This window comes from Strix uralensis, chromosome 3, assembly GCF_047716275.1.
Source record: "Strix uralensis isolate ZFMK-TIS-50842 chromosome 3, bStrUra1, whole genome shotgun sequence".
NCBI lineage: Eukaryota > Metazoa > Chordata > Aves > Strigiformes > Strigidae > Strix > Strix uralensis.
This window is the reverse complement of record NC_133974.1, coordinates 70,865,565-70,892,219: the sequence shown is the minus strand read 5'-3', so window position 1 is coordinate 70,892,219 and position 26,655 is coordinate 70,865,565. Positions and strand designations below refer to the sequence as shown.

Genomic DNA, 26,655 nt, shown 5'->3' with positions numbered 1-26,655 from the left:
CAGATTTCTCACTGTTTTGCTTTTCTCACGTTTCCAACACCTAACAATATCATAAAATGAAGAAGAATTGGTGTGACTCTTATGAAAGAAAATAACATGTTATGTATGTATAAGAGTTCTTTGAGAGAACTAGCAAGCACGTGAACAGGGAAGAACCAGGTGATGTTACTTGAATTTCCCGAGAGCAGTTGAGAAGGTCCATCCCCAGAAGTTTGAAAAGACGTTGAATTGCTGTGCAGAGTGCATCCTTACATTGATAGATGACTGCTAAGAGGGGAGATAGGGGAGAAGTTCATGTGTAGAAATAAATTGCCTTTTTTCATGGTGGAATCTTATGTGGGTTTGTGCTGGGAATTCATGCTTTTCAATGTATTCATAAATGCTGTGGAAAAGAAGTAGAATAATGAGGCAAAAAAGTTTGCTGAGAGTGTTCAGTATCAGCATCCTGAATAACTTAAGGTCTAGCCATGAACGATTGCAAAAGGACATTGCTGTACTGTTAGATGGCACCCTAAAATGTGGTAATGCAGGCTGCGGAGATAGTATGAAACAGACAACACCTGCTTTATGCACACAGTGATGGTCACTGAAATGATATAATTTGGTAATTAATAAGATCTTGCAACTGAAATGAAAATGCCTGTTCCAAGTTCAGCAGTAGTCAAAATATCAATCGGAATCCTGGAAATTAGGAAGGAAATAGAGACTCGTTATACTGCCATTACATCTTTATCTTATGCCATGTGCAGTCTAGTTTGCACCTCATAGGACTGTGTTGGCAGAACTCATGGACAGAGAGGGGCAGAAGGGATAATCAAAGGAATGGAGCAGGTCTGTATGAGAAATTAGTAAATATTAATATTCTTTTTGGGCTGGAACAAAGATGACTGGAAGATGATGAGATAGGAGTCTGTAGTACTGGTGATACAGAAGAGTGAAATCAGTTTTTTCTAATGCATAAGCTAGGTAAACCCAGTGTCACCAATGAGCACAGGTTCAAATCAAGCAAAACGAGCTTCTTTGCACAGGTTTTGTTTAAACTGTGTGCCTTTGCCAAAAGATGTTGGGCATGCTAAAGTTTTACATGTATTAAAAAATGAAAAAAATTGAATTCCATATGTGGAGGGAATTCAGAGATTTTATGAAAAAGATCAATTGGTGCTGTCTCAGGAATCACTGAGCTGTGGGTTGCTGGTGACTAAAATAATATGCAGAGAAAGTATCACTGAAAGGGCAGCTGTGTATTACCTTCCATAAACATCAACTCTTGAATGCTGTTTCTGTTGGTTTTCTCTGACCTAGTGGTATGCATCAGTAAATAAGACATTTTCTACCATGCCCTAGCTCCAAGAAAAGGAGGAGTGATTAGGAGAGAAGAAAAAAAAGAAAAAGAAAAAAAAAAGAGAAAGTAAAAATAAATTATTATGAGAAGACAGAAGGATGTTAAGAATAAAAACAATTTAGAAAGAGGGAACCAGAGAGGGACAGAGAAAAGCAGACTTGATAGCAACCATCACTTCTTGGTGGGGTCTGAGTAGGAGTGGGTGCTCTGCAGTGATGCTCAGCCCAGAGGCATGGTTAGGGAGCTTGAAACAGTTGCCAGGTCTCTGTTGTCAAACATCCTGCTCTTCCTGACACTCAAAATGGCCAAGCTGACTAGAGGTGGGTGAAATTTGACAAGAACATCCCAAGACTTGGTGAGGCTTTGGATGTGGAGGGTAAATAAAAAAGGGAGTGTATATGCAATTTCAGGAGATTTTGGAGAAACTGGAGAAGGAACCTGGCATATTTGCTGTCTATATGATGAGAGGGTCTTCCTCTCGCCACTGAATGGGCATGAGTCCCACGACCACACCCGAGGACCAGGACCACATTCCTGTTAAGCAGTAGATTGATTAACAATATAAGCTACCATGCTGGGGGTTTTTCACCTTCCTATGGCAGTAAGTCATGCTACTGAATGTTTTGGTGTGACACAAGGCCAACAAGCTGGGGAAGTGAAGCACAGATGGATAGGGGAAGTTTTTTGAGGCATGACTTCAAGGTGAATTGGTTAGCCGTTACGCACACTACTAAAGAGAGGGGAGAGGAATTACTGATAGTTTGGATGATGTGATGCAGGTTTGACCCTCTGTGTGTCTGTCACATTTCTGTACAGTTGTGTTAGGATGAGAACTTACAAAATAGCCACATTTATTTTTACAAAGCAGTTTAGAGATAGTCTTATAAAACCAGAACAAAAATCCACCCTTAAAACAATCTGTTACTTTGATCATCTTGAAGACTTTCAGTGCTGTCTGTCTTAATAAGCTGTTGTGTTCTTACCTGGCCATTTGGCTGGCATCTGATCCTTACTTTGTAAGATCATTACCCTGGGAATTGCTTGCATTGAGACAGAATTTGGTGATAAGTATATCTTTGTGGACTCATTTTGTCCCCGAAGTGCCATTCAGATTCAAGGATTCCCTTTAAGGATTTCCTGTGATTTATATTCAGTGTTAATCAAACATGCATACTTCTATCAAAGGTTTATTGATTATCCCCCACCTAATTATCAAAATGGTGATGTGCATAGAGCATGGCTCAATGGAATCATCGTACAGCAAAGCAGTAAAACAACTTCCCCCCACAACGATTCACTGCAAATTAATCAGGTGTTTTCTTTGACTATAAATGGGTTAGGAAGATTAATGTTCATTTGTGTTTTGTAGTTTCCAGTATTGTTTGCAATGTTTGGAGCTGAGCATGTTCACTCATCTAGAGTACTTGAGATAGGCAGCTCAGTCTTGTCCACATCTTTCTAGAATAATCTGATAGAACATTACATTTTCATTGACGTTGCAATCAAATGTATACTACTATTAAATGTACTGAGTTGAAAAATCACTGGCACTTTTCACAGTAACTTGAAAATGTTCTCTTTACTTTTGCTATGCTTTTTCTCACAGAGGAAAATAAAATTATTCCCAAAAGGTCATACGGGAATCCTGCATTTAATGTTCTTTCTAACTTGATTATTTAACACTTGTTTTTTCAAAAACTGAGCCAACGGTTTGGAAATTGTTTCTCTTACCAGTACAGTCAGACTCCTCATGACTTGTCTATGATTGTGTTAGACTTCCCCCCGCACCCTGCTGCCACATGAAATTCTGTAGAAGTTTAGTCTTTGTTCCTTCTTAACAGCTGTGTTCTTTGGAAGTAAATGATTTGTTTTCTTCAGTATCAAACATGCAGTTTCTTTCTGTTGTTCAGTTTTTGGGTGTGATAATGCCATCTACCTTTAGAGAGGGAATGTCTCACCTTCACTTTCCTGGCTGATGTGCCATAATTCAAGAATGGACAGTACAAAACAAAGTTTTGTATAATTTTGTAATGGATTTTTATAGTTTTTTTTTTTTATCAAGGTTTAACTTTTCAGTGTATTCAAATCAGTTAGTCTTACTGAAGCATCATTTTCCCAAATGTTACGTTTGTGGTGACTTTTCTCAGGAGAGCCTTTGTGTCAGAATGACCCTTGGGTGAATACACAGCTCTTTGCAGCAGTGCTCTTTTCCTGGCAAATACCAGTAGACTGTTTTTCCCCCTTAGATATTAGGATAGGTGGGAGATGAATATTGGTTTTGTTTAGATTAGCATATGCTTTTTAGTTTCTGGTGCAAAATCAATTACTAAATGAAAGGGAAAAATAAATTGATCCAACAACATGTGAGGTGGTTTTTGAATTGGATTTTGATTTGTGTGTATATCATCAACTGGTGATAGATGTGCAGTGTTGAGAGAAATTTTTATTCTCTTAGAATACATTTTAAAAAGAGACTCCAAACTGTAGTGCTCACTACAGCAGTGCACATGTTTCTGTACTTAATGGTTTTTCACATGAGAAGTGATGCAAATGCTTTCACTATGCAAGTCCTTCCAACTGTGAATTTATGAAAATAAGAGAAAACAGGTTTCATTGGCGGTCAGATATCATAGAATAATATACCCCTTTGGGTTGAAAGGGACCTTAAAGATCATCTAGCTCCAACCCCCCTGCCATGGGCAGGAACACCTTCCACTAGACCAGGTTGCTCAAAGCCCCGTCCAGCCTGGCCTGGAACAATTCCAGGGAGGGGGCATCCACCACTTCTCTGGGCAACCTGTTCCAGTGTCTCACCACCCTCACAGTAAAGAATTTCTTCCTTACATCGAATTGAAATCTACCCTCTTTCAGTTTAAAGCCATTACCCCTTGTCCTATCACTACACTCCCTGATAAAGAGACCCTCCCCATCTTTCCTGTAGGCCTACTTTAAGGACTGGAAGGCTGCTATAATATCTGGCAATAGTGATCAGATGCTTAAAGAAATATGGATCAGTTTTTGGGCAAGTGTTTTATGAGAGTTGATGTTTATCCAGCAAAGCAGGTAAATGGCTAGTGAATGAAATTGGGCAGATTTTTTTCTTAATTCATGGAATCATATGGTAGCTCAGCTGTAAAGCATGGGGTTTTTTAAGTTTGAATAATGGTTTGTGTGTTTACTCCTTTGCTTGCTTCTTCTAGCTTGTATTGTAAATGTGCCTAGCGTGCTTCAAAACCTTTGAAATTTCTCCTGGTTTTGTCTGCCACTTGAAGACTGCAGTGTCTCGCTTTTGACCCTCTTAAATGAACTGTATTTCTATTGCAGAAAAAATGCAGCTGCCTGATGTGATAAGGCTCAAACTTCATTTGAATAACTTCTTTTAAACTGAGAGCTGTATTTTATACTAGCACACAGATAGCTGACTGTATTTTATACAGTTATATAAAAGAGTGGGTGTGTTTCATTATGGTATGTGGGCACAGACTTAGCAAGTTGGTGATAACAGTCCAGGAGTGAGTCAGGTCCTTTCCGAGGCACAATAGAGCTGCCCTCCCAGGCCAAGGAAAACCACGTTGGGCAGTGTGGAGCCACATCCACCAGTCTGGCTCTCACTTGGTCCCTGCTCATCTCATTTGGTATACTCCTCCACTCCCATCCTTCCCAGTTGATCTCCACTACTCAGATTGTATTGATATCTGCCATCCCCTCGGTAATCCTGTTTGCGGGTTGAAGAGTCCTAGCCACTTTTGTTCTCCACTTAAAAGCTTCTCTATAGTTTTCGTTATCCATAATTATTTCTTGCCAGCCTTTGAGATTAGAGGGGAGGGCAAAAATTCCAGAAGTACTGAGAGGTTGAGAGTGCCCTGTAGGTTAGTAGTTGCCTAAATAATGTTGTGGTTCTACAAGTCCATTTGCTGCATTTACTACTGAGATTTTTCTGGTTTACTGTTGAGTTGATGCTTTCAAAGAAATGTCTCATGTATCAGCAGATCCCATTCCTGAATGGCAATAGTCAGCTTCAAAGCCAGTGTCCACTACTTCATGTGTACTCATGCTTAATTTGTCTGTCTTTTTATTACTCATGAGCATCACTGATGTTCCTCTGCAGTTTTTGATAGTCCAACTTTGTCCTATCCAGGATACATGTGACAGCACAGACACAGTCCCCAGCATAAGTCCTCTATTGGGACTTCCCTCTACTATAAACAAAATGACTGTTTATTCAGATTGTTTTCTGGCTGTCTTTAAGGAATGATTGGTCAGGTTATTTGTCATGCAAGGGCCTGTTTTGGAGAGCTTAGTTTCTTGGAGCTGTTTGTGAGAGATCTTTCTTAAATGTCTTTTGGTACTCCAGGTGGAGTGTGATCATTGAGTCTTTCTGAGAAGGACAAGAGACTGGGATGTGGTTTTTCCTTAAAATAGCTGCATGGAATTATCTGTGCACTCACTAATTCTTTTCTTTGAGTAATTTAAACAAGTTTTTTCTGGTACAAACATTGAACCTAACTGATCTGTTGTGTCCTAGTTCTGCCCTTGAACCTTTGTCAGAAATTCATGTTGCTTTTTCCTGTCTTAGAGCTAAAAGATTAAGACTGTTTTAAGTGAGAATTCCCAAATCACAACTAGGTCTTTCATTCTTGAGTTCTGTTCTAGCACTTCATTATTTTTCACATTGTGAGCTTGTTCTTTACCTTCTTAAAAACACACTTGAGGGGGATTCTGGTATGGGAAGTCTCCACAGTTTTTTCTCAGTGTGTAGATCTAAAAAGAGAAGGGGAGGGTTCTTTTTCTGTAGGGCTTCATCTCCCATGAGTCCTCCTTTACATGCTGATTGTCTTCTGGCCATGGAAGAGCACTCTAATAGATCTGCTATTCCTTTTCTGTTCTGAAAAGGGCTTATTTTTATGCTTTTTGCTGTTTCTCAAACTTGGATGCTGTATTTTTTCACATGTACATTACCTGTGAGAGCTTATGAGAGAGCTTTTAGAGCTGTTAGAGCTTTTTTTCCCCCTCCCTTTTTGGATACCATTTCAGATTTTCTGAAATATATCATTTTACTTCAGATAGTTTCCCTGACTTTACTATTTAGCCATGTTGCTGTTTTTTCATAGTTTGTTTAAAGGCTTCTTGTATATGAGGACAAGCAGTTATCTTCTGCCAGTGAGCATGAATGCCTTACAGAAACATGATCAAGAAATAATTATAGCAAACCTTTGGCTAAGCATTTGTACAAAAGGTCATACAGAAAAAAATGAGCCAGAGTATAAGCATAAGTTTTAAAAGCAAAAATAATACAAATATTTTTAGCTTTTTATTTTCATATTTTATAATCCTGAATAAACTGCACTTATTTTTCTTTAACTAGATTTCAAGAATATCTGATTTCTTTAAGTGCCTACTGTCTTAAAAATCATCTATGCTAGATGAAAAAACAAAGTCTTCATTACTAGAGAGGCAACTAAGTCTTGCTTCTCTACCAGCTTAGCAGTAGAGCAGATGGGTTTGATGGATGGACTATTGGATGGATAAGGAGTTGGCAGGATGGCCGCATCCAAAGAGTTGCAGTTAATGGCTCAGTAACCAAATGGAGATCTGTAACAATTGGTGTCCCTCAGGAGATCCACATTGGGACCAATACTATTTAATATCTATTTAATATCTTTATTAATGACGTAGACAGTGGAATTGAGTGTACCCTCAACAAGTTTACAGATCACACCAAACTGAGTGGTGTAGTGCATATGCTTGAGGGAAGGGATGCTATCCAGAGGGACCTTGACAGGCTTGAGGAGAGGGTCCACATGAACTGCATGAAGTTTGACATGGCCAAGTGCGAGGTCCTCCTGCACCTGGGTCAGGGCAATCACCAGCATCAGTACAGGCTGAGGGACGAATGGATTGGGAGCAGCTCTGAGGAGAAGAACTTTGGGATGTTGGTAAATGGAAAATTGGACATGAGCCAGCACTGTGTGCTTGCAGCCCATAAAGCCACTTGTATCCTGGGCTGTGTCAAAAGAAGTGTGACCAGCAGGTCAAGGGAGGTGATTCTTCTCCTCTGTTCTGCTCTTGGGAGACCCCACCTGGATACTGCATCCAATTCTGGGGTCGTCAGCACAGGACAGACATGGACGTGTTGGAGCAGGTCCAGCAGAGGGCCATGAAAATGATGAAAGGGCTGAAGCGCGTCTCCATATACACAGGCTGAGAGAGTTGGGGTTGTTGAGCCTGGAGAAGAGAAGGCTTCAGGGAAACCTTATTGAGGCCTGTCAGTATTTAAAGGGGGCTTATAAGATGAAGAGAGACTTTTTACCAGGGCCTGTAGTGATAGGGCAAGGTGTAACAGTTTTAAACTAAGAGAGAGTAGGTTTAGATTAGATGTAAGGGAGAAATTGTTTATGATGAGGGTGGTGAGACACTGGAACAGGTTGCCAGAGGAGTTGTGGATGCCCCCTCCCTGGAAGTGTTCCAGGCCAGGCTGGACGGGGCTTTGAGCAACCTGATCTGGTGAAAGGTGTCCCTGCCCATGGCAGGGGGTTAGAAGTAGGTGGTATTTAAAGGTCCTTTCTGACCCAAATCATTTTATGATTCTAAGTGGACAGGGTTTCCTGCTTGACTATTATAAATGTAATGTATGAATTTGCTGAAGATAGAGCGAAGAACGTGTGCTGTCAGGAGGTGTTCAGGAAGATGTTTGTGCGTGTTAGGATATCTGTATTCAGAAAAGTGGGTGGGTTTTTTGGCCCTCTTTCGTATGGATTAAACTACGCTGGGGATGCCTATGTTTTCTGTAGTTATATTCTGTTTAATACTTACAGATTGAGTTAAGAAATTTTAAGAAATGTCACATTTCTTGAGTTTGTAAGCAAAACTTAATATTAATTTTTTCAAAACCAAAAAGCAAGTGTTGCATTAAATGTTGCAAAATTGGAGGTAGATACTTCACACTGGGCCCTCACTTTGTCCCAAATACAAATGCTGCTGCTTCGGGTTTCTGCCATGCACTGATAGACCTAAATGACCAGTTTTCCAAGTGAATGTACTTTTCAAAACAAAATGTATCTATAGAAAGTTAAAGGCTTCTTAAAGACAATTAAGGAAAAATAATTCAGAAGAATGATATTTTTCTTGACTTCTTCCAGGGACTAAATTTGGGATTTGTGTTTTCCTTTAAACTGCTGTTAAAACAGGTGTGTCCATTGTCCAAAAAGCCTATCTCTACGGAAGTATATTCTTAATTTTGCTGTTTATTTTGGTTCATTTTTTCTTTTTTCAGCTTGAATTATCTGTCCTTAAACTTGATGCTAAATTGGGCTCTCTCCTACCTGTTAGAAAGTAATGGGATGCTAGCAACAGATCTGATCCTGTTGGGTTTTGGCATATTCTGGAAGTGTGGTACCAAGATACCTGATTGCATGCTGCTGGTGCTTCAGAATCAATTTTGTGCAACTCTTTGTGTTTCCCAGCACTGTGTTGTAGCTTACTTGATGCTTTGAACCACTCTGTTCCCTTGTTTTTTTCTGGTAATTTCAAAGTTGATGAACTGGTCAGGTGTGGTCCCAGTTTATCTATGTGAGTCAGCAGTTCTGCCTCCTCATAGCTGTGTATGTCATAGGTGAAGGAGCTACTGTTCCTATCTCTTCCGGGTCTGTTTTCAGATTGGCAGGGTGGCTGCTGGGATCTAGGCTGATGCCACATTCGCTGCGAATTGATTTTACTTGTATTTTGGGCTTTGAGAGTGCTGATCAGGAATACCCAAACTGAGTCTGCTAAGGCACTGCCTGAGTGCAAGCAAAATGTTTCTGGCACTGTAGTGGCCCCAGAAGTAGTTTAGCTGTAGTTGTACATCATACAGCCAAGGCAGTAGCCAGGAGGAGTGACCCACAGTCTGGTAAATCACCTGTGTGTAACTGGAAGTTGAGCACTGAACTATGAGTATAAAACAGAGAAGAAACTGATGGGAGGTTCTTGATTTTCTGTCCCTCCTCTCCCTTTCCCTCGTGGTGATGAAAAGCATTTATGTATTTGGATTCTAGAAGCTTCTTGTGGTGTAAGAAGTGCATAAGTAATTCAGAATATTTTGCAACAGCAATTAGCATTAGTGAGAAGTAGTAACAGTTGTTTTAAAAATGGATGTCTAGCTGTGAACTGGCTATAATTTCACTGTTTCAATGGAAATCCTTTCAAGCTGAGAAACCGATACTTATGCTTGGACAAACCAATTTTTTTCATATTGTCTTTAGATAGTTATGCAAAGTTTTACTTAAAACTGGTTTTGACAGGAGAGGATAGAAGAAAGTATCTCATGTATGCAGGGAGAAGAAATCCTGTTGTGGAAACTGAAATACAACTGAAGAATACCTACGTACTAGCTTCAGAGCGATAAATTATTGAATTACGTTTTCTGAGCTAGCCATTTTCTGAAAGTTGAATGAATCTTAGGAAGTTAAAGATACTCTTAATATCTTTATGGATATCAATCTAGTTCAATATATTGTATTGCTCAGGATGTGTAGTAGGAGGGGAGAGTAGTCTTTTGGCTTTGGTTCTGTTTCAAAGACCATTTTATGGAAAAACTGATTCTTCCTGTCTTTAGGAAGGAAGTAAAAAACTGTCTGTGGATGGTCATTCCAATTATCAGGGCTCTATTTTTGAGCTAATATACTTCTAAACATGTATGTTCTAGACAAAAATACAATGCAAGTTAAGTCCTTAAAACTGTTTTGGCATTTTGTATCTGGTCTTTTTATGTATGGCAGCAACAAATCCTAGACAGACCTCTGTTAACACCTAGGTTTGAAGGAGAAGAGAGCAGCATTTTGTTCAAAGCCATATATTGTGAATGATCGAAGATTTTCACAGCAAATAAATAGCCTTGGATGATGGAGTCCTGACTCAGTGTGAAGGAAGGAGTTGTTTCCAATTACCACTTATCAGTCATAGCTATGAAGTTAGTTAATGTACAGTTCTCACTATGCAGCAAACTTCTGATGAGTATCTGTCATGCTGGATTGCTTCTGCTAGGAGATGCGTGTACAAGTAAAAAGAATAGTTATTACTGCATCCTGGGAGAAAATTGTTGCAAAACTCCACTACTTGTATACTGTGGCTGTTTTGGTGGTTAGACATTCATGAAGTTACAAAGCTGTGTTAGAATTGAGAACTCAGATGGATTTTTGCTTAAGCATTTGTAATACTAGTGATATATTATTTCTTGAATTAATGCAGTGAATATATATGAAGTCTATCTTTTTCCAAATCTGCTGTTTTAAGTGATAAAATTGCTACACGCTCTTTCTCACTGGGATGGATTTTTTTGCTTAATGGAAAATAAAAATATTTGATTCAGTAGGCCTATGATGGTCAATATAGTAAGTTTTTGGTTAAGCATCTGTTATGCTCCCATAAAGGTAGTTAAGTGTATTAAATTTTTTGCCCTAGAAGAAAAAACTTAATGAGAGCTAACATGTTTGCATATCATATGTATTTCCTTTGTAACTTCACCTGCAGGTGTCTGCTGTATTTAGTGCTAGTAAAACTAGGTGTATAGTGACCATTGCAAAGAAAAACCTGTTATCTTTTAAGCATTTTGGATCTTACATTATATTTTATTGGACCTTTTAATTTTTTCTTAAATGGGGATGCCTTTTCTTGTGTAATATATATTTAAAACTTGATGAAAATTAAAAGTGGCATTTTCTTGTGGAAAAATAATATATTTTTATACTGCTTAAAACTGCAGAATATATTTCTGATAACTTTTTTTTTTTGCAGTTGTACTCGCTAAATGATTATAAGCCACCCATTTCTAAAGCTAAAATGACACAGATCACCAAGGCAGCAATCAAGGCTATAAAGGTAAGAAATTGGCTGACATCTTTTGACTTCCTTTCCATTTTGCATCTGCATCAGAATAACTGAATAGCTTAAAGAACTTGCTGCAAAACTTTCCACCTCTCTTGTTCTGTGTGGTTTCCAAGTTATGATCAAATGTAGTGATGGGATTTTCAGGAGCACAACAGAAGCCTTAGTTTGTTGTGTGACTTTCATTTGCTGGTTGTTGTATGCGAGAGAGAATTACACCAACTTGATTCTTCAATCAGGTCTGAATGACACAGTTTATTTCCTCAGTTTAAAAAGGAAACACTGACATTTCCTGAGAATAGATGAATAAATATAAAACTATAATTCTGCACACACCACACCCCTGCCCAAAACAAGATATGTTGGCCTTTGGATCAATACAGTTGTTTAAGTTTTATCTCATTTTTATAAATTCCTAGACTACCTTTTCATGGTGGTGTTCATTGATTCTATTTTTGATGTTGCTTAGATATGAATTGTACTTAAGTTTTAGCATTAGTACACTAATTAAAGACTTTCTTGCCACAAAGTAAAACTAATTGCCAAACAGCAATGGAGCAGCAGAAAATAGCACTGAAAATAAGTGAAGGAAAGAAGTATGCCGTTAGTGTTAAGCATTAGAACAAATGGAAACTCAGTGAAAGCTGGACAGGTGGAAAAGAGGATAGGGTAAAAGCTAAAAGCCATAAACTTATGCTCTTCCTACCTATGTTCTTCTGCTGGGAATGCAGATACATTTTCATATGATGAAATCTGTCCATATTGGGATTTTGTGTAATTTGGAGAGAGAGCAATTTGATGACAGAAGAGTGAAATTCACTGGCTTGCTTAAATATGAGAAGTCTATATAAATTAGAGTCTGTGTTTCAGTATAATGAAAATGCTGAAAACTTGTATTGAACATAAACGAGTAGTAAATGATAGTAAATGATTCTATAAATTAAACAATTAATTGATACCAAAATGTTTTATCATGTATTTAACTTGGAAATCCTGCTTCCACTCTTATAATTTCAATAACAACATTTAATTTTGTAGAGCAGTTATTGAGATGATGTAGAGCCATTGTGATGACACGTGAGATTAAAAAAAAACAAAAAAACAAAAAAACCCCAAAAAAAACCCCACCAAAAAACAAACAGGCCAATTTTAAAGAAAAAGTATTCAGTAGATGTTATAAGGTCTTCCTATACTCATGTTTTTAGGTTATTAAAGTGAACACTTGGAAAATAAATAAAATACAGAGAAGTGCTATGCTTAGTAACACTAGGCTAACATCTTCAGTCATGTACAATGAAATAATGTTTTTGAATGAACAATTACATTATTCTCTTAGCTCTCACTAAATAAGTACACGTTATTTTCAAAAAATCCAGTGTAAAAAAACCTTCAGAAGGCGAGAAAAAGTGAGATTAGCTTTTTTTATATGCTGTTAAATGTTTTAAGGAAGACAGCACACTCAGCTGTAGATCTTGGATTGCTGGTTAATCAACCAAGGTTTCTAATTCTGGTTTTACAATGAATACTGCATGACTTGAACAAGTATAAGCATCTCAAGACTTTCTCCTCTGTTGAAATACTGTTTTATTTTCCAGTTCTACAAGCATGTTGTACAGAGTGTTGAGAAATTCATTCAAAAGGTAAGTCAGTCACAGGTATTTTGTTAGCACTGAGAAAAATTTTGAATTACAGAGTATTGAAGACGACTGGGTTTTGGGTATACATATGGATTAATATTTTTATGACACGTTAGTTTATTTCAGTTTTTAGTCACGTTCAATTTCTGCTAATAATCAGTAGGTGACCATAACCCATGATGCAGAAAGACAAATACTTTGTCTCTGTTTTGTAGTTATGATATACTTTGATCTGAATGACTGTGGATACTGTCTTAGGACTACTCCTCTATATGCGTTCATTTAATGTTAAAAGAGGCTGTCAGTGTAGCCCATGTGAACTGCTAACAACAAAAGAATTGACAGTGGTTTGGTGAGTGACAGTTGCTTTTGTTTTTCTGCTAGGTTTTCCCATAGATTTTAAAGCTGAAGGAAAGATGACCATTCAGCCTCTTTTGTGGATCATGAGATGTAGCATTTCAGTCAGTGGTTCCTGCTAGTAATTTAAAACAAAAAATATTTATATGGCTAGACTGGAATTATGTTTTGTGAAGATGCAGTGTTAATTTACAAATTCTGAATAACAAAGAATTTCATAGAGTTTTGTTTTCTTGTAACAGTTAATTATTCTTGGGTAAAACTTGGATATTTTATGTCCAGTGGGAAATGCATGGATTCCAATTTCTGAGTCTTTCCTCCTTGTCTGCATTGTACTTGATTGTTCAGTTGATCTTTTAGGTACTGAATTTCTTCTCTTTTTGTAAATAGGAGTAAATTGTGATCAAAATGCATTTTTATTTTGACAAACAAGCTAGAGAAGTTACTCTGTTAATAGTGCAATGTTGGATGCAATTTGTCTTTTGTCCATTTTACGAAGCAGTCTAGATTGTTCTGTGTCAGTAACCTGGTTTTCTCATTACCTTTTATTCCTTGGCGCCCTGTGTATGATGCAGTGCCTTTTGGCAGTGGTTGGACAGTGTAAACAGGGTTCAGCTTCTTGTCTCAGAACAGTTCATGAATGAATTATTTAGGTACTAGAATGCCAGTCCTATATGGAAAAGGTGTCATATGTATGTTTCATGGCACTAGTAAAGACTAGTAGGATACTTTACCATCACTGCTGGTGTTTTGTCAAGTAGTTGTCTTTTGGGTCATTGCCTTTGACTTCTTTCCATCTCTAAGAAAAAGGATCGATATCTTCCGATCCCTGTTTAATACTACATGTGGCCATAGGAGGATGAGAGCAGGTGTACATCTTCCCCATCTCTGATCAGTAGCACTTTGCAGTTTCATGTCCCCAAATTAATCCTCATTGCCTGAGTTCCAAATACTGCTTTTTAGTTGCAGTGACTGTGATTGGCAATTCTGAATTCAGAGGCACGAGAGAAGATTTATCCTCTGAATGGTAGTTTGTCAGGAACTGGACAGGTTGTTCATGACCCTTCCACAAGCTGCTAAGAATATGGGTTATCTTCGCACATTTGTGGTTGGTGTCTAGTACTACTTGATAAGGGAGTTTTGCTCTGTTCGTTGGTGCTTAGAGAAGGCAGATATATATTGTTATGGATGACCTTGTCAATGATCACTCTGGGTTAGATGTTTCCCTTCGGGCTTGATGTGTCTTTTTCAGTATTTCATGAACTATTTAGTGAAACATGCAAATTATTACTAACATCAAATAGTTCTTATTTTAGTAGAATCAGAGGTAAGTAGATGAAAGCACTTCTCTAGCCATTTGATATTTATGGACGTAAGTTTTATGTTTGGAAGATAATTGGATTATTTTTCTGGAAGCAATCACTTCAAGTTAAAGCTCAAAGCTACTGAATTTTCCATTAAAATCAGCCATAAACTTGTCCAGAGTGATGTCAGTGCTATCTCAATTAGTTTACTGTTGATTCTTTCATACTCCCAATATTTTCTTTCCTCAAAATTAATTTCATGAGGTTACTGAAACTTCAGGTGAAATAATTGTCCGTGACATTCTTTGTTTTATGACACTTAACTCACTGCTCTGTTGTTGGTTTTGTTGGCTGTTTTATTCTCTGACAAGATGTCACTTCGGGGTCAAATGACCATATTCCATATATGTAAGGATATTCCACTGTGAGAGCAAGACTTGAATAATTTCTTTGAGTAATCAAATTATCTTATTGCTTAGACTCACTAGGAAAGTAAGTGAATGTGTACTGTGTAAAAAAAAAAAAAAAAAAAAAAAAAACAAAACAAAAAAAAAAACCAAACAAAAAAAAACCAAAAAAAAAAACTTACCTCAGATTGGGGATATGCAGACTCACTGCCCCAGGTGTCATGCTTGTTTAATTTTTTATTTCTATTTTATTTTCCTCTTTCATCATCTGTATTGCTATATTACTTATAATCTTTTCTTGCTTTCTGCATGTGCCATGTTTTTAAACACTCCACCTAGCATATTTGCTGAGTTTTCTTATTAAATATCTGTGTTTTTACTAATTTCGTTATTGTGAAAAGTCATATATGTGTCTGTTCTGTATGCAGAATACTCTTTGGTAACAATTTTGCTAAAATTTGAGTAGTTAGAATACACTGAAGTGGTTCTCTGAAGACAGTGTATTATATGCAATTAGCTTTTAATTTCATAATTTTAATAATGTACATTTATTCTTAAAAGGACACATTCCTAAAAATAAAGAATGCCATACTTAAAAACACTGGACCATGTTTAGAGCCTAAATAAATGATTTATTAAGGTTGCAATTGCTAGCAAATCAGCACTTTTCAAAACAGGACGTTTGTATCCAAGCTATGATAAAATTAGTAGTCTGAAGAGTTTGTTTGGCACTGTATTAGAGATAATGAATTTAGTGTGTTACATAGTATCTTTACAGACTATCTGGGCCAGAGAGGGGATGGGCGTACTTTCCCATGTTTTCCGTAGTACCTTGTGCGATAAGTGTGTACAACCAATATTCATGAAGTGAATCCATGTTGTAGTACATTCTGGTGATGACTTATCACTTATGACTTCTGTACTACTTTTCATTCTGTCTTAAAACTGGTTGTGCTAGTCTGGTACAATTACTTTGCAATTAAAAGTCAAAAAATTGAGCTTTAATTGTGAAGTAAGTAAAATTACCGAAGTAATTAGTATTGTAGTTAGCAGGCATGCTTTATAAATACAATGCTGTTTGTAAATGCAAGTTTTCCACCGTTTTAAAATAAGTATCAGTGGTAGATTCTCAGCCAAACAGATGTCCACATAAATATGTTCTTGTTCTGGTGGGAGCAGGATATACCACATGCTACTTACAACAATGTAAAATAAAGTAAACAAATGTTAACTTTAATGTTGACTTTGATAATAAAGGAGGACAAAAATATTTTGAATTGTATTTACAGCCAGTCCCAATGTACTATTAAGAATTTGGTCATGATTTATGCTGTTCTCTTAAAGTAGGTGCATGCATTTAAAAAGAGTATGTGGTTCATGTGCTAATTTTTAAATAGATATATTCTAAAAATATTTTTTTAGTGGTAGTAATTTGATTTTAAACCATTTGCGGATTTGCAGAATACATATAAATGTGATAATTCAAACATTAAAGGTTAGCTATTTTTGAGAGTTTCATTTTTCAGGATAATTCATTAAATAGAGAACATTTTGGTAATACTTCGACCCATTTAAAGTTAGAGAGGACTGTTCATACTTAATCTGCCATTAAGGGGTTTTGGTATTTTTCACGTATGCACATTTTAAATTATTATTCTTTGTAGTGTAAACCAGAATACAAGGTACCTGGTCTGTATGTCATTGACTCCATTGTAAGACAGTCCCGGCATCAGTTTGGACAAGAAAAGGATGTGTTTGCTCCAAGATTCAGCAATAACATCATCAGCACTTTCCAGAACTTGTACCGTTGTCCTGGGGATGACAAGGTAAGCCACTCATCATAGTTTTTTTTCTAATTGAAACAATCTTTAGTATGTTATCTATAAAGAACAAAGATTTTGATCTCACTTTTTGTTTGCTAGGGTGGATCTAATTATAGACTTACACATTTATATGTATTTCTTTTAATTTTGCTTCTCTGAATAGGGATAGGGGAAGACACATCCAGTTAGATTAATTGAAATTTCGAAAAGGTTTTCAGGAAGACTGGAGTCACTTTGAGTTCATGTATTTTGATGGGAAAAAAATTAAGTGGGCATTTGGTAGGATAGGGAGTTGTAGTCAGTCCTTTATTGTCCTCTTCCCCTCTTCAGTGAGAAAATGAATGAGCAGGTTTCTTATAGTGTCAAGGAATAAATAATCTTTCTTGGTAGCAGTAACTTCAGTACAAACTAGTGTGTTGTGGACTGAAGGAGCAATAGAAAAACAGCAAACTATTTTGGAAGTTACTTTTCCTTTGATACTGAATCTACCAACAGCTGAATAAGGCCTAACTTGAACAGTTTGACCCAATAGTTCAGCTGTTCCCTTGGACCATAGTAGTCAAGATCACTATCAAGCTATCTTTAAAATAGGTTGGCTGGAAATAGCAGAGGGCGCAGGCAGCTTAATTTCCTTCATACTTGTCACTGATTTTACAATCGCTAAAGTTTCTTATTTAATTGAAAAATTACAAAAAGATCTGAAATGCTAAAGGATTTAGCCCTTAATTCCACATAAATTTGTGTAATAGTCATTAAGTCAAGTAGTGAGGCAGGACATTGCAGGAAGAGAAAGGTTCTTATTTGAATAGTTGCATGCCATCCTACAACTGTATTTTTCAACCAAAGATCTGAAAACCCAAGACATCCATGAAAGGTTATTAAGGCAAGTTCAACCATTGCATGTCTTTCGTAGTTGTTTTAGGATTCCTGCTTTTTTAGAGGAGTTAGGACCTCTGCAGGTAAATATGTTGGGATCTGGAAATTTTAAGTGGTTGAAAAACTCTGCTATGGATGTGTTTTTACTTCTGCAGCTGAGTTCTGAGGTGCTGCTGAAGAAGTTGTTTAAGTGAAATGACATTTTTCCAGTCTGGTTTTAGGTGGTTTGCATGATCAACTTGAGCTGCTTCAGTGTTTCACATACACATAGGCATGAAAGTTAGCTTATGTATTTCTTCATTTAGGTGTATTCCTTAAGCAGTATTAGTTTGTTTTGTTTAATCATTTAGCTTACTACTCTGGAAACTATATTAACATGGAAATAGTCTGACTTGTTGAAGAAGGAGAGCTGGCACAAGGATGGGCGCAAGTACTCAGTTTGTGTCTGACTTTAAGAAAATATAGTAAACTTATTGCAGGGTAAGAAATAGTGCCACTTACTCTGTGATATTTCAATGCATGGCAACTAATGTATCCCATTAGAAGTGTTTGATGTGAGGAGGAATAGTAAAACATAGTCTGATTATGGTCTGTAAAGCTCCTGTTAGTTCATTTCTAGGATATTTTTCACTTCAGGGAAAATGTATTTTGCAGTCTGAAGTCTTGCTGCTATGTTGCACATGGATTCAGTATTATAGGAACGTCTTTGTGCTGTGAAAGTTATTACCATATACCTGACCCAGCAGAAAATTGTGCTGTCAAAGATACCAAGGTTATGTACCTGTTTTCTAGCATTTTGGTGTTTAATCTGATGAAAAGGCATAACGGAGAAACACAACTGTTTGTTTTGTTTTTTGAAAAATAAGTAGAAGTATAGTAGCATTTCATTTAAAGTAGCAAAAAACCACCCACTGATTCCATCATCTGGCTCAGCCATGGAAAATGCAAGGGGGAGGTAGATACTAAGGCGCAGAAGTAGTTTTAAATTCCTATTCTGGATAGAAGAGGGAAGTTAGAGCCCATGATGGACTTGTGAGGGACTGCCTTATGAAACAAACTTTCGAAGTAGGAAGGCTCTCATACTGTAATGCTGAATGGGAACCCTTCAGAGATTTCTTTAAAGGAACACTAAACTGTATCTTCCATGGAGTGAAAATTCAGCACTTGTCTCTATTAAATTTAAGTACCCGCCTGGAATTCTGGGCAGACAGACTTTTTTTTCTTCTCCTGTTTAAACACCGTGGTTAAGTACTCCATGTTCATGTTTTATAGAGTTTAAATAATTAAACCATCTTCATGACAGCAAACAAACTATGAAAAACTTTCTGTTCTTTGTAATACAACTAACTTTTTTTCAAATAAGCAAGGTGTCTTTTTCTGTCGCATACATTACTATCCAACTTTTCAAGATCAAGCAAAATCTTGTCTCTGAGTACAAGTGAAGCTTAGAAAAGATTTGGAAGCAGATTAAAACAGTGAAATAGAAATGTATTTGCAAACTGAACAATGAGTTACATCTGATGGAGTTGTATGAAGTTTTAATTTCAATTTTTTTCCTTCTCCATGATCCACATTTTTAATATTACTATGTAATTTCAGTAGACAGAGAATTGTGTTCCAGTTTAAATTCCTCATTTCGTCAAGAGAGCTTGCAAAATATCAAGCTACTTTCCTAATAAAAGTATTTAGGAGTCTTACTAGTATGTGTCCATTTTTCAGTTGGCATAAGTAATTTTGTTGCATAGATAGATCAGAATTGCATTCACATATGTTGACTATGAAAGTTTAGGAGACTAATAATTCCTTGCTTTAATTACTAGTAATGCTTTAAAATGTTTCCTTAAAGTAATTTTCTTTCTATACTGTCTTCTAAGAGTAAAGATATAAAAGTGTTAGAGTTTTAGTTTTGTTCTACTGTATTTTCTGTTGAGAGAAGACTGTCACTATGTGCATAGTGTCTCTACTGTTGCCTAAGCATCTTACATAGGTCAGCCTCAGGTTCATAGTTTAGACATCTTTGGTGTGACCCAGTATAACTGTTCCTATGGTTCTTACTGTTTGTAAACCAAAAGCTGCTTCCATCTAGACAGATTGACATTACTTGTTAAGAATTCCGTAACTGAAAATAACAAGAAAGATAAGCATGACTCAGATCTCTTGTTATCCTTTCTTCATTTTAGAGTAAAATTGTTAGAGTGTTAAATTTATGGCAGAAGAATAATGTGTTCAAGAGTGAAATTATTCAGCCTCTCTTGGATATGGCTGCAGGAATTCCTCCTCCAGTTGTGACCCCTGTCTTGCCCAGCACTACAGCTGCTATGAGCAACAATACCCCAGGTAAACAAATACAGGTTAAAGTCATACTTTGAATCATAACACTTGTGTCAGTTTTGGTATGTTGGCTGTTAATGTGCTGAAAAATCTCACTGGTGTCCTTTAGACAAATCAAATGAATTCTAGAAAGAAATATATTATAGCCAGTGTCCAGATTAGGGAAGTAGCAAAGCCAAGGGGCAGCCTCTTGTGTTTACTTTCCAACTGCGTATTATAAACATATTTAGATTGAGTAACAGTGCAGTAAGACCTAGTTTTTCACTCAAAAGTCAAAAAAGTAGATCACTGACAGAGTTAAAAACCTAACACAGCACTTAATACAATCTTTGTTAATTAGTGGTGCAACAGTTGAGAGAAATGATACATTGATATCTTTTTGCTGCCCACAGGATTGAGCCTGCTGAATCATGTCAGACAGTGGTCATTTACTTTGGTGGCCAACAGGCAGTGATTTTGAGTGGAAAAAAACATATTGACAACATAAGCTGTAGCCAGTGACATACTTCGCTCTCCTGCGAATCTGAAGTCTGTGGGCCAGAGAACATGCTGGAGAATCATGTGGGCAAAAAACTGCTCATGGAGCATGTCCCAAGTTAACAAACACTAATATTATTAGACATGCAGACTTGATCATTTTGTGCTCTAAGGCATCTTCCTTACATAGGTGGATGGTGGGAAACTGGCTTTTCAACCTTTTTCATTTTGTGGAGATTTTTTCATTCAAGATTGGAACGTATGGGAAATTTTACATATAGAAATTTGGGGTTGGCACCTGCCTTTTGCTGATCCCATGCTGAGAAGCAGGGAGGTGGACAAATCCACCTTATTTTTCATGGTGTCTGTAAATATGTGATTGGATTTACTGCATCTTCTATATCAATAGTTTTTATTTTCACTAGTTTGATTACTTTAAATTGTTGAAGTCATAGATTTAATGCTTTTCTGAATTCTGATGCAAATTGTCTTTTAAAACAGTATTCCTAGTCACTCACTTCTAGTGTTCGCCAGTGTATCTCTACTTCTGAGCTAAAAGCAGGAGTATTTTCAGGGTTGGAGGATTATTCTGGATTATGGCATGAATCTTATTAACAGATTGCTGATTTCGTCTCAGTGTTCCACTTGGAGAGAAAAAAAAAAGAAGGATAAAAAGTCAATCCTCATGAATTCAGCTGCTGCAGGTTGAAATTTTTAGTAGAATCGTTAAGGCTCCTCCTGAGGATAAGGTGCAAGTCCAGTAAATTCTGGACTAGCAGATGGTTCTGAGTAGATTGCTAACAACTACCATTTGGTATATATTGTTTCCAGTAAATCGTTTGGATTGCTGTGTGAAACCTATTTATTTTGCATTTGTCAGTGTTTTTGTCAGTAGTTACCATAGCTCAATAGCAGAAAGAGCTGTGAACTATGCTTCAAGAAAGTAACCCTGCTACTTGTGGAATGTTGATGTAAGTCTGTGTTATTTCTGTGTGCTCTGTGTGTGTCAGAAAAATAGTTTAAATTGGTGTTAATATGGTGCTTTCTCAGTATTTAATAACTGGTTTTGATGTCCTAGGAAGGTTATAGTATCTTTATGATTTCTTACAATACAGAAATCTTTGCTGTAGAAAATAAATAGGAATGTTCGTGTCCGCTTTATAATTTCTTTTTACAGCAGGTTGTTTTTTTTTTCCCATCTCTAACATTAAAATATTCTGGCATATTGGATTTTCTCTTTTTTTAGGAACACCTGTGACTCCAGTTACTCCAGCCAATGTGGTGCAGAGTTTACCTGATCCTTGGGTATCTCAGATTGCTAATACAGATACCCTTGCTGCTGTTGCACAGATTCTACAGAGTCCTCAAGGCCAACAGGTGAATCTTTTGTAGACAGTTACACTGTACACTGTTTGATACTTTGTGTCTTTAAGGTACACTTAAGGAATACTGCTTTCATGAGTATCTCTGTCTTGTGTCCAGTATCCATGTTAACTATCCCATGAGGGTTGTTAATCACAAGGAAGTTCTAACCAAAACTTCCTGTTACCTTTTGTAACCAACCCTGTTTGTTCCTTAACATTATCACAGAATGTGACTTCAGATAAAATGGTCTGTAATACATACTTTTCTATATAATATTGTAGATTACTAAATCGAGACCAGCATTAAGATTTCATAGATACAGGTATAAAAGAGAGTGCCAGTTTAAGCATATTTCTCTGATGGATGCCGCAAGAAGCGAAACATTATACAGAATTATATAATGAGAATGTGCTCATGCTGGAAGTGCATTGTGTGTTGATTCTTTTCTTTATCTTTCCATCAGCTAAATACAGTTTTTATTTTGCAGCATTCAAAAATAAGGTCTTAGAAGTGACTGTGTTCTTCAGTTTCTAAATGCTCAACTCCAAAAAAGTGGCTTGATGTGCACCATACATTGAATTGCCCGTCCCTTTAACCTGCAGCCACATAAGTTGAGCTCACACAGTCAGCTTTCTGCAAAAATGTAGATCACTGTTTTTCAGTTTATGCTAGAACTCTGGCACCAGTATAACTTTGGCATTACAATTTTTATTTAGACTGAGGAATGGGATGCTTTACCTGCTGGGGTACTAAACAAATATTCCATACATATGAATGAGAAGCAGTCACCAGTGAGCTGTTATGAAGCACCGATACTGACAATAACAACAATTTTACTTAGTGAGACTGTTTTACAGTGTTCAGCTAAGCAGAGTTGTCTGTTCATAAGTCAAGCAAAGGGAGTATTTTCATCTGATTACACTGAAAGAAGTTGATGGGTCTCTGAAAAGCAGAACAAAATGAGTTTGTGGGATACTTTGTGAAATTGGAGGAAACGGTGGAATGGCTCTTAAGGAAGGGATGTGAAATGAGAATGGGAAATATATGGAAAGTCAGTAACATAATTTTAAAGATTATTACCTAGAGAGCATTCTAAAAAAAAAAAAGGAGGACGAAGCAAAAGAAAAATATTATGAAGATGAGCAGGGAATTAGAGTTTTAAAGACAGCAGATCACAAAGAAATAACTTTTGGATGTTTAGCTTGAAATGGTAAAGTGAGGAAGAGAATGGATTCTGGAAGAGGGATAAGGTGGTTTTAAGCAGAAATGTGGAGACAGAGTACCCAATAAATACGTACATGCAGATCTCTAGGATTGGTAGATGAAGTGCAACTGTTCTTCAAGCTACACTACCCCCCACCCCCCAAGCTCCAAAGTCCTTGATTTCATCTTAAGATTGTGTTTTATGGATGAGAACGCATGCAGGTAAATTGAGAGTCTAGACATAAAAGAGGGCAGAGTAAGAAGGATGCGACCCACAAGAACGTGAAAACAGCTAGAATGGTGATCACCTAGGATATTCCCACTCTAGGACTTCCATCTCTGCTTCTTCAGTTTGATTCCTTCCTGCTCAGAGCAACGCACGAGGTGGACCAGCCATATTTGCTCATCTTTTGTGGATCGGCCAAGAAAGGAGGGGGGAGCTCTTCAGCTTTGCCTATTGCAGTAGTCAGTGAAAGCTCTTGGTGAGGTAGAGCAATAATTGAAGCATTTTCAGAGGCTCTGCTGTATATGTATAACTGTTTTTTAAAGAATAGGAAGAGTTGTTTCACACTATCAGAAGGTAGCTCTAAAACAATCTTGAAAAAGGATCATACATTTTTGATGTATTGTGGAAAAGAAGATCAACCTAATCAGATTATGCAGAGTTTCTAGTGAGCCCTAGGGAGAAGGGAGGGATTGAACCCTATAAGAGTTCATTGGTTAACCTCATGAGGAGATGGAATATGAATGTAAAGATAATCAGGGTCTTCTGTCAGAATAGTTCGAACTACCTGGATTTGCTCAACTTTTTTTCCAGAAATACCCAAAGGTGATGCTCCAGGGGTTTACCTTATGGAAGGTCAAAGGACTCTTTCCTCTAACTCCATGGTATTTCAGGAGGGCTCCTTTCCATAGCGATAATATTTTTTCCTTTCATGTTAAGGTAACTCTGTACAATTTTATGGGGGCATCTGTATTCAACAGATGAATAGATCTGCACATGAAAAAGCCTTTTATTTCCTCATTGGAACAGCTCCTTTTAAAAAATTATATACAAATAGGAAGTTGTAGTAAGGAAAACAAGATACACCAGGCGATTGGACTGTACCTTTGTTCTAAAAAAACTATGGAAGATACTCTGTTTTTCTACTCTAGATTTAAAGGAAGAGACTCTTAGGGTATCCTGATACACTCTGAAATTTCTTAGGTCTATTCACTACACTTTTGAAAGTTCCTTCTCTGATAATACTTAGTACTCCTTGCAGTATGGATCGAGACATCTCCTGGGTTGAAGAGTGGAGTTGTTTAATTGAAACAATCCCCAAATGATTTTTAAATAGTATTTGAAACACAACGCTATTTTTCCAAAATATTTTTTCAACATCTGTCTTTTGGCATTACCCATACTTTGTTTTTACTGTAACATACTTTGTTGTTACTGTACGTCTGTTGCCCCAGAGCTGCTGCTTCTGGTTCAACATTACATCTAAGCTATTTTTATCCTAAGATAGTGTTATACAGAGCCCAGAGTCTGTGCTATTGCAGGAAGGCAAATTATATTCCCAGTTCTTGCTTAATTTGCTTTTTATGTTTTGTTAACATAGCAAGGGAATTGCATTCTATCAGTGCAAACCTGAGTTTCAGCATGAGGTTTTTCCTTGTGACTAATGCAGAGACACTAGTGCAAGCTCTTCATATTGACATGTTGCATCAGCTTAAAGTGGAGCTTGCAACAGTGCAGTTATTCTCTCTACACAAATGTTACAACATACAGATTTTCCTAATATGGGTGGGCCCTTAGGAAGCTGGAGTAGGCTAACAGATTTTTTTCAGGTGAGGAGGAATCAAACTGGAGAAACAGAAGAGGGGGAACCTTAGAAAGCAGGAAATCCTGAGTGGTGACTGGTCATCATGACAACCTGTCAGAGCAAGTTAGGAGGAAGAATCATCTGCATGTCTTATCAGCCACAGAAAACAAATTAGCCAGTAAGTGGGAACAAAATTTGCCATAAATGAAAACAAATTAAGATGAAATAATAGCCATAGGTTAGATGATACTGCATTCCTGAGGTTTCTTTTTCCTAACTGGAAGGGGAAAAGACTAGTTTATTTTTTGGTTTTTGCTCTTTAAAAAATGGTCTTGTTTAATGCATTTGTTACCTTTTCTCTTTTAGCTTCAGCAGTTGATACAGACACTGCAGATACAGCAGCAGAAACCTCAGCCTTCACTACTTCAAGCTCTGGATGCTGGTCTTGTCGTTCAGTTACAGGCCCTCACAGCACAACTTACAGCTGCAGCAGCTGCTGCTAACACACTTAATCCACTGGAACAGAGTGTCTCTTTTAATAAGGTAGAAGTAGAATAATAGAAATTTGAAGAAATACTTACTTTTAAAATATATTGGAGTCATCTTTCGGATTTTATGGTTTGACTTTAGAGATTTTTAAAACACATGAATATACTATAAAGAGTAAAACGTGGTTCAACTTCTAATTTTCTTGCATTATAAATGCCAAGAAAACTTCTAACCTCAGCCACAAAGTGATAGTAAGTGAAGAAATAAGTTTATGACTGTAGTTAAAACTAGTCGCATGACACTTCTTAAAGGATGTCAAAACATAAAAAACAAATCCTGTAGGTAAAGAAACTTCATGTGTGTTGCAACATATGTGCCTATCTTTAAAAAAAAACCTAACAAAAACCAGAATGCAGGAATTTAAGAAGACTAACATAGTTAAATGCCAGGGAGCAATAACCGTGCTGGCAGTTACAGTAGTAGTAGTATAATGTTGATAGAATAAAAAAGGAAGAACATGGTACTCAGAGATTAAAAAATAAATAAATCTTGTTCCCTTATCTTTGGAAGAAACAGCTTGTGACTAGATAATCTCTATAGGATTGTCCTGGAGTGAATAAATAGTAAGAATAAGGAAGTCAAAGAAGCAAAAAAGCTTTTTTTTTTCCCTCCTAACCCAGATAATCTGTTTTTCAGGCAATCAGCTGCTCAGAACTTGACAAGTGCTGAGTTTAAATTAGGACAATTTATCTTATATTTCTAGAATTTGCTTAGCTAAACTCAAATCTCTGGAATAATAGAGAATTGTCATTACTAATGAAGTAATGCAGCTGTAAAAGTAAGTCAGGAAAAAATGGCCTGTACTCATGCTGTATCACAGCTTCAACCATCAACTCCAGTAGGGTATAATCTCAGGGAATGAATGCATCAGTTAATAGGGACTGCCTTAATATTTAGATACAAAAAATAATTAAGGATATGATGTTGTATTGTGGTTTTATTTCACAGACTTCAATTCCAGCATTTATGTAGATAGGTGTACTCATAGGTATGACTGTCTTAAATGTTGGACAACTTACCTGGAGCAAATTGAAGGAACTGGCATTCTGATGAGATGCTTATATACCTTGAGTGAGTTCAGCCAGATGCTCTTTAGTTAGCTTATGCCACTAATAGTATGCAGGAGTCTTGTTGTCATGAAAGTTGACAGCAGAGTGAATGTATATGATTGTTATTTCTGGGACCTTGAAGGGGTGATTGTTTGTGGAAGGAATTCTTGTGGCAGTGTGCTAATTTACAAGCTTTCAGTTGTGTAGATTTGTCTTTGTAAGATGTGGAAGAGTTGTGTTTGTAGTATGTGATCTATCAGTACCTC

General features: G+C 36.9%; 1 protein-coding gene across 9 annotated transcripts in view; it reads left to right on the top strand.

Annotated features, from left to right (window-relative positions):
- SCAF8 (SR-related CTD associated factor 8) overlaps window positions 1-26,655 on the top strand; it is a 166,243-nt gene that overhangs the window by 13,718 nt on the left and 125,870 nt on the right. For 8 of the 9 annotated variants that reach the window (XR_012628167.1, XM_074862787.1, XM_074862786.1 and 5 more), the window contains 6 exons: window positions 11,114-11,197; window positions 12,799-12,843; window positions 16,573-16,734; window positions 19,788-19,944; window positions 21,662-21,792; window positions 25,158-25,334. Coding sequence is in view for 7 of the 9 variants with exons in the window: in XM_074862787.1 (XP_074718888.1) it covers window positions 11,114-11,197; window positions 12,799-12,843; window positions 16,573-16,734; window positions 19,788-19,944; window positions 21,662-21,792; window positions 25,158-25,334 (756 nt within the window). In the remaining 2 variants the exon portion in view is untranslated. Of the gene's footprint in view, window positions 1-11,113; window positions 11,198-12,798; window positions 12,844-16,572; window positions 16,735-19,787; window positions 19,945-21,661; window positions 21,793-24,862; window positions 24,970-25,157; window positions 25,335-26,655 lie in introns of those variants that run through there. The other variant, XM_074862792.1, reaches the window with a different exon arrangement.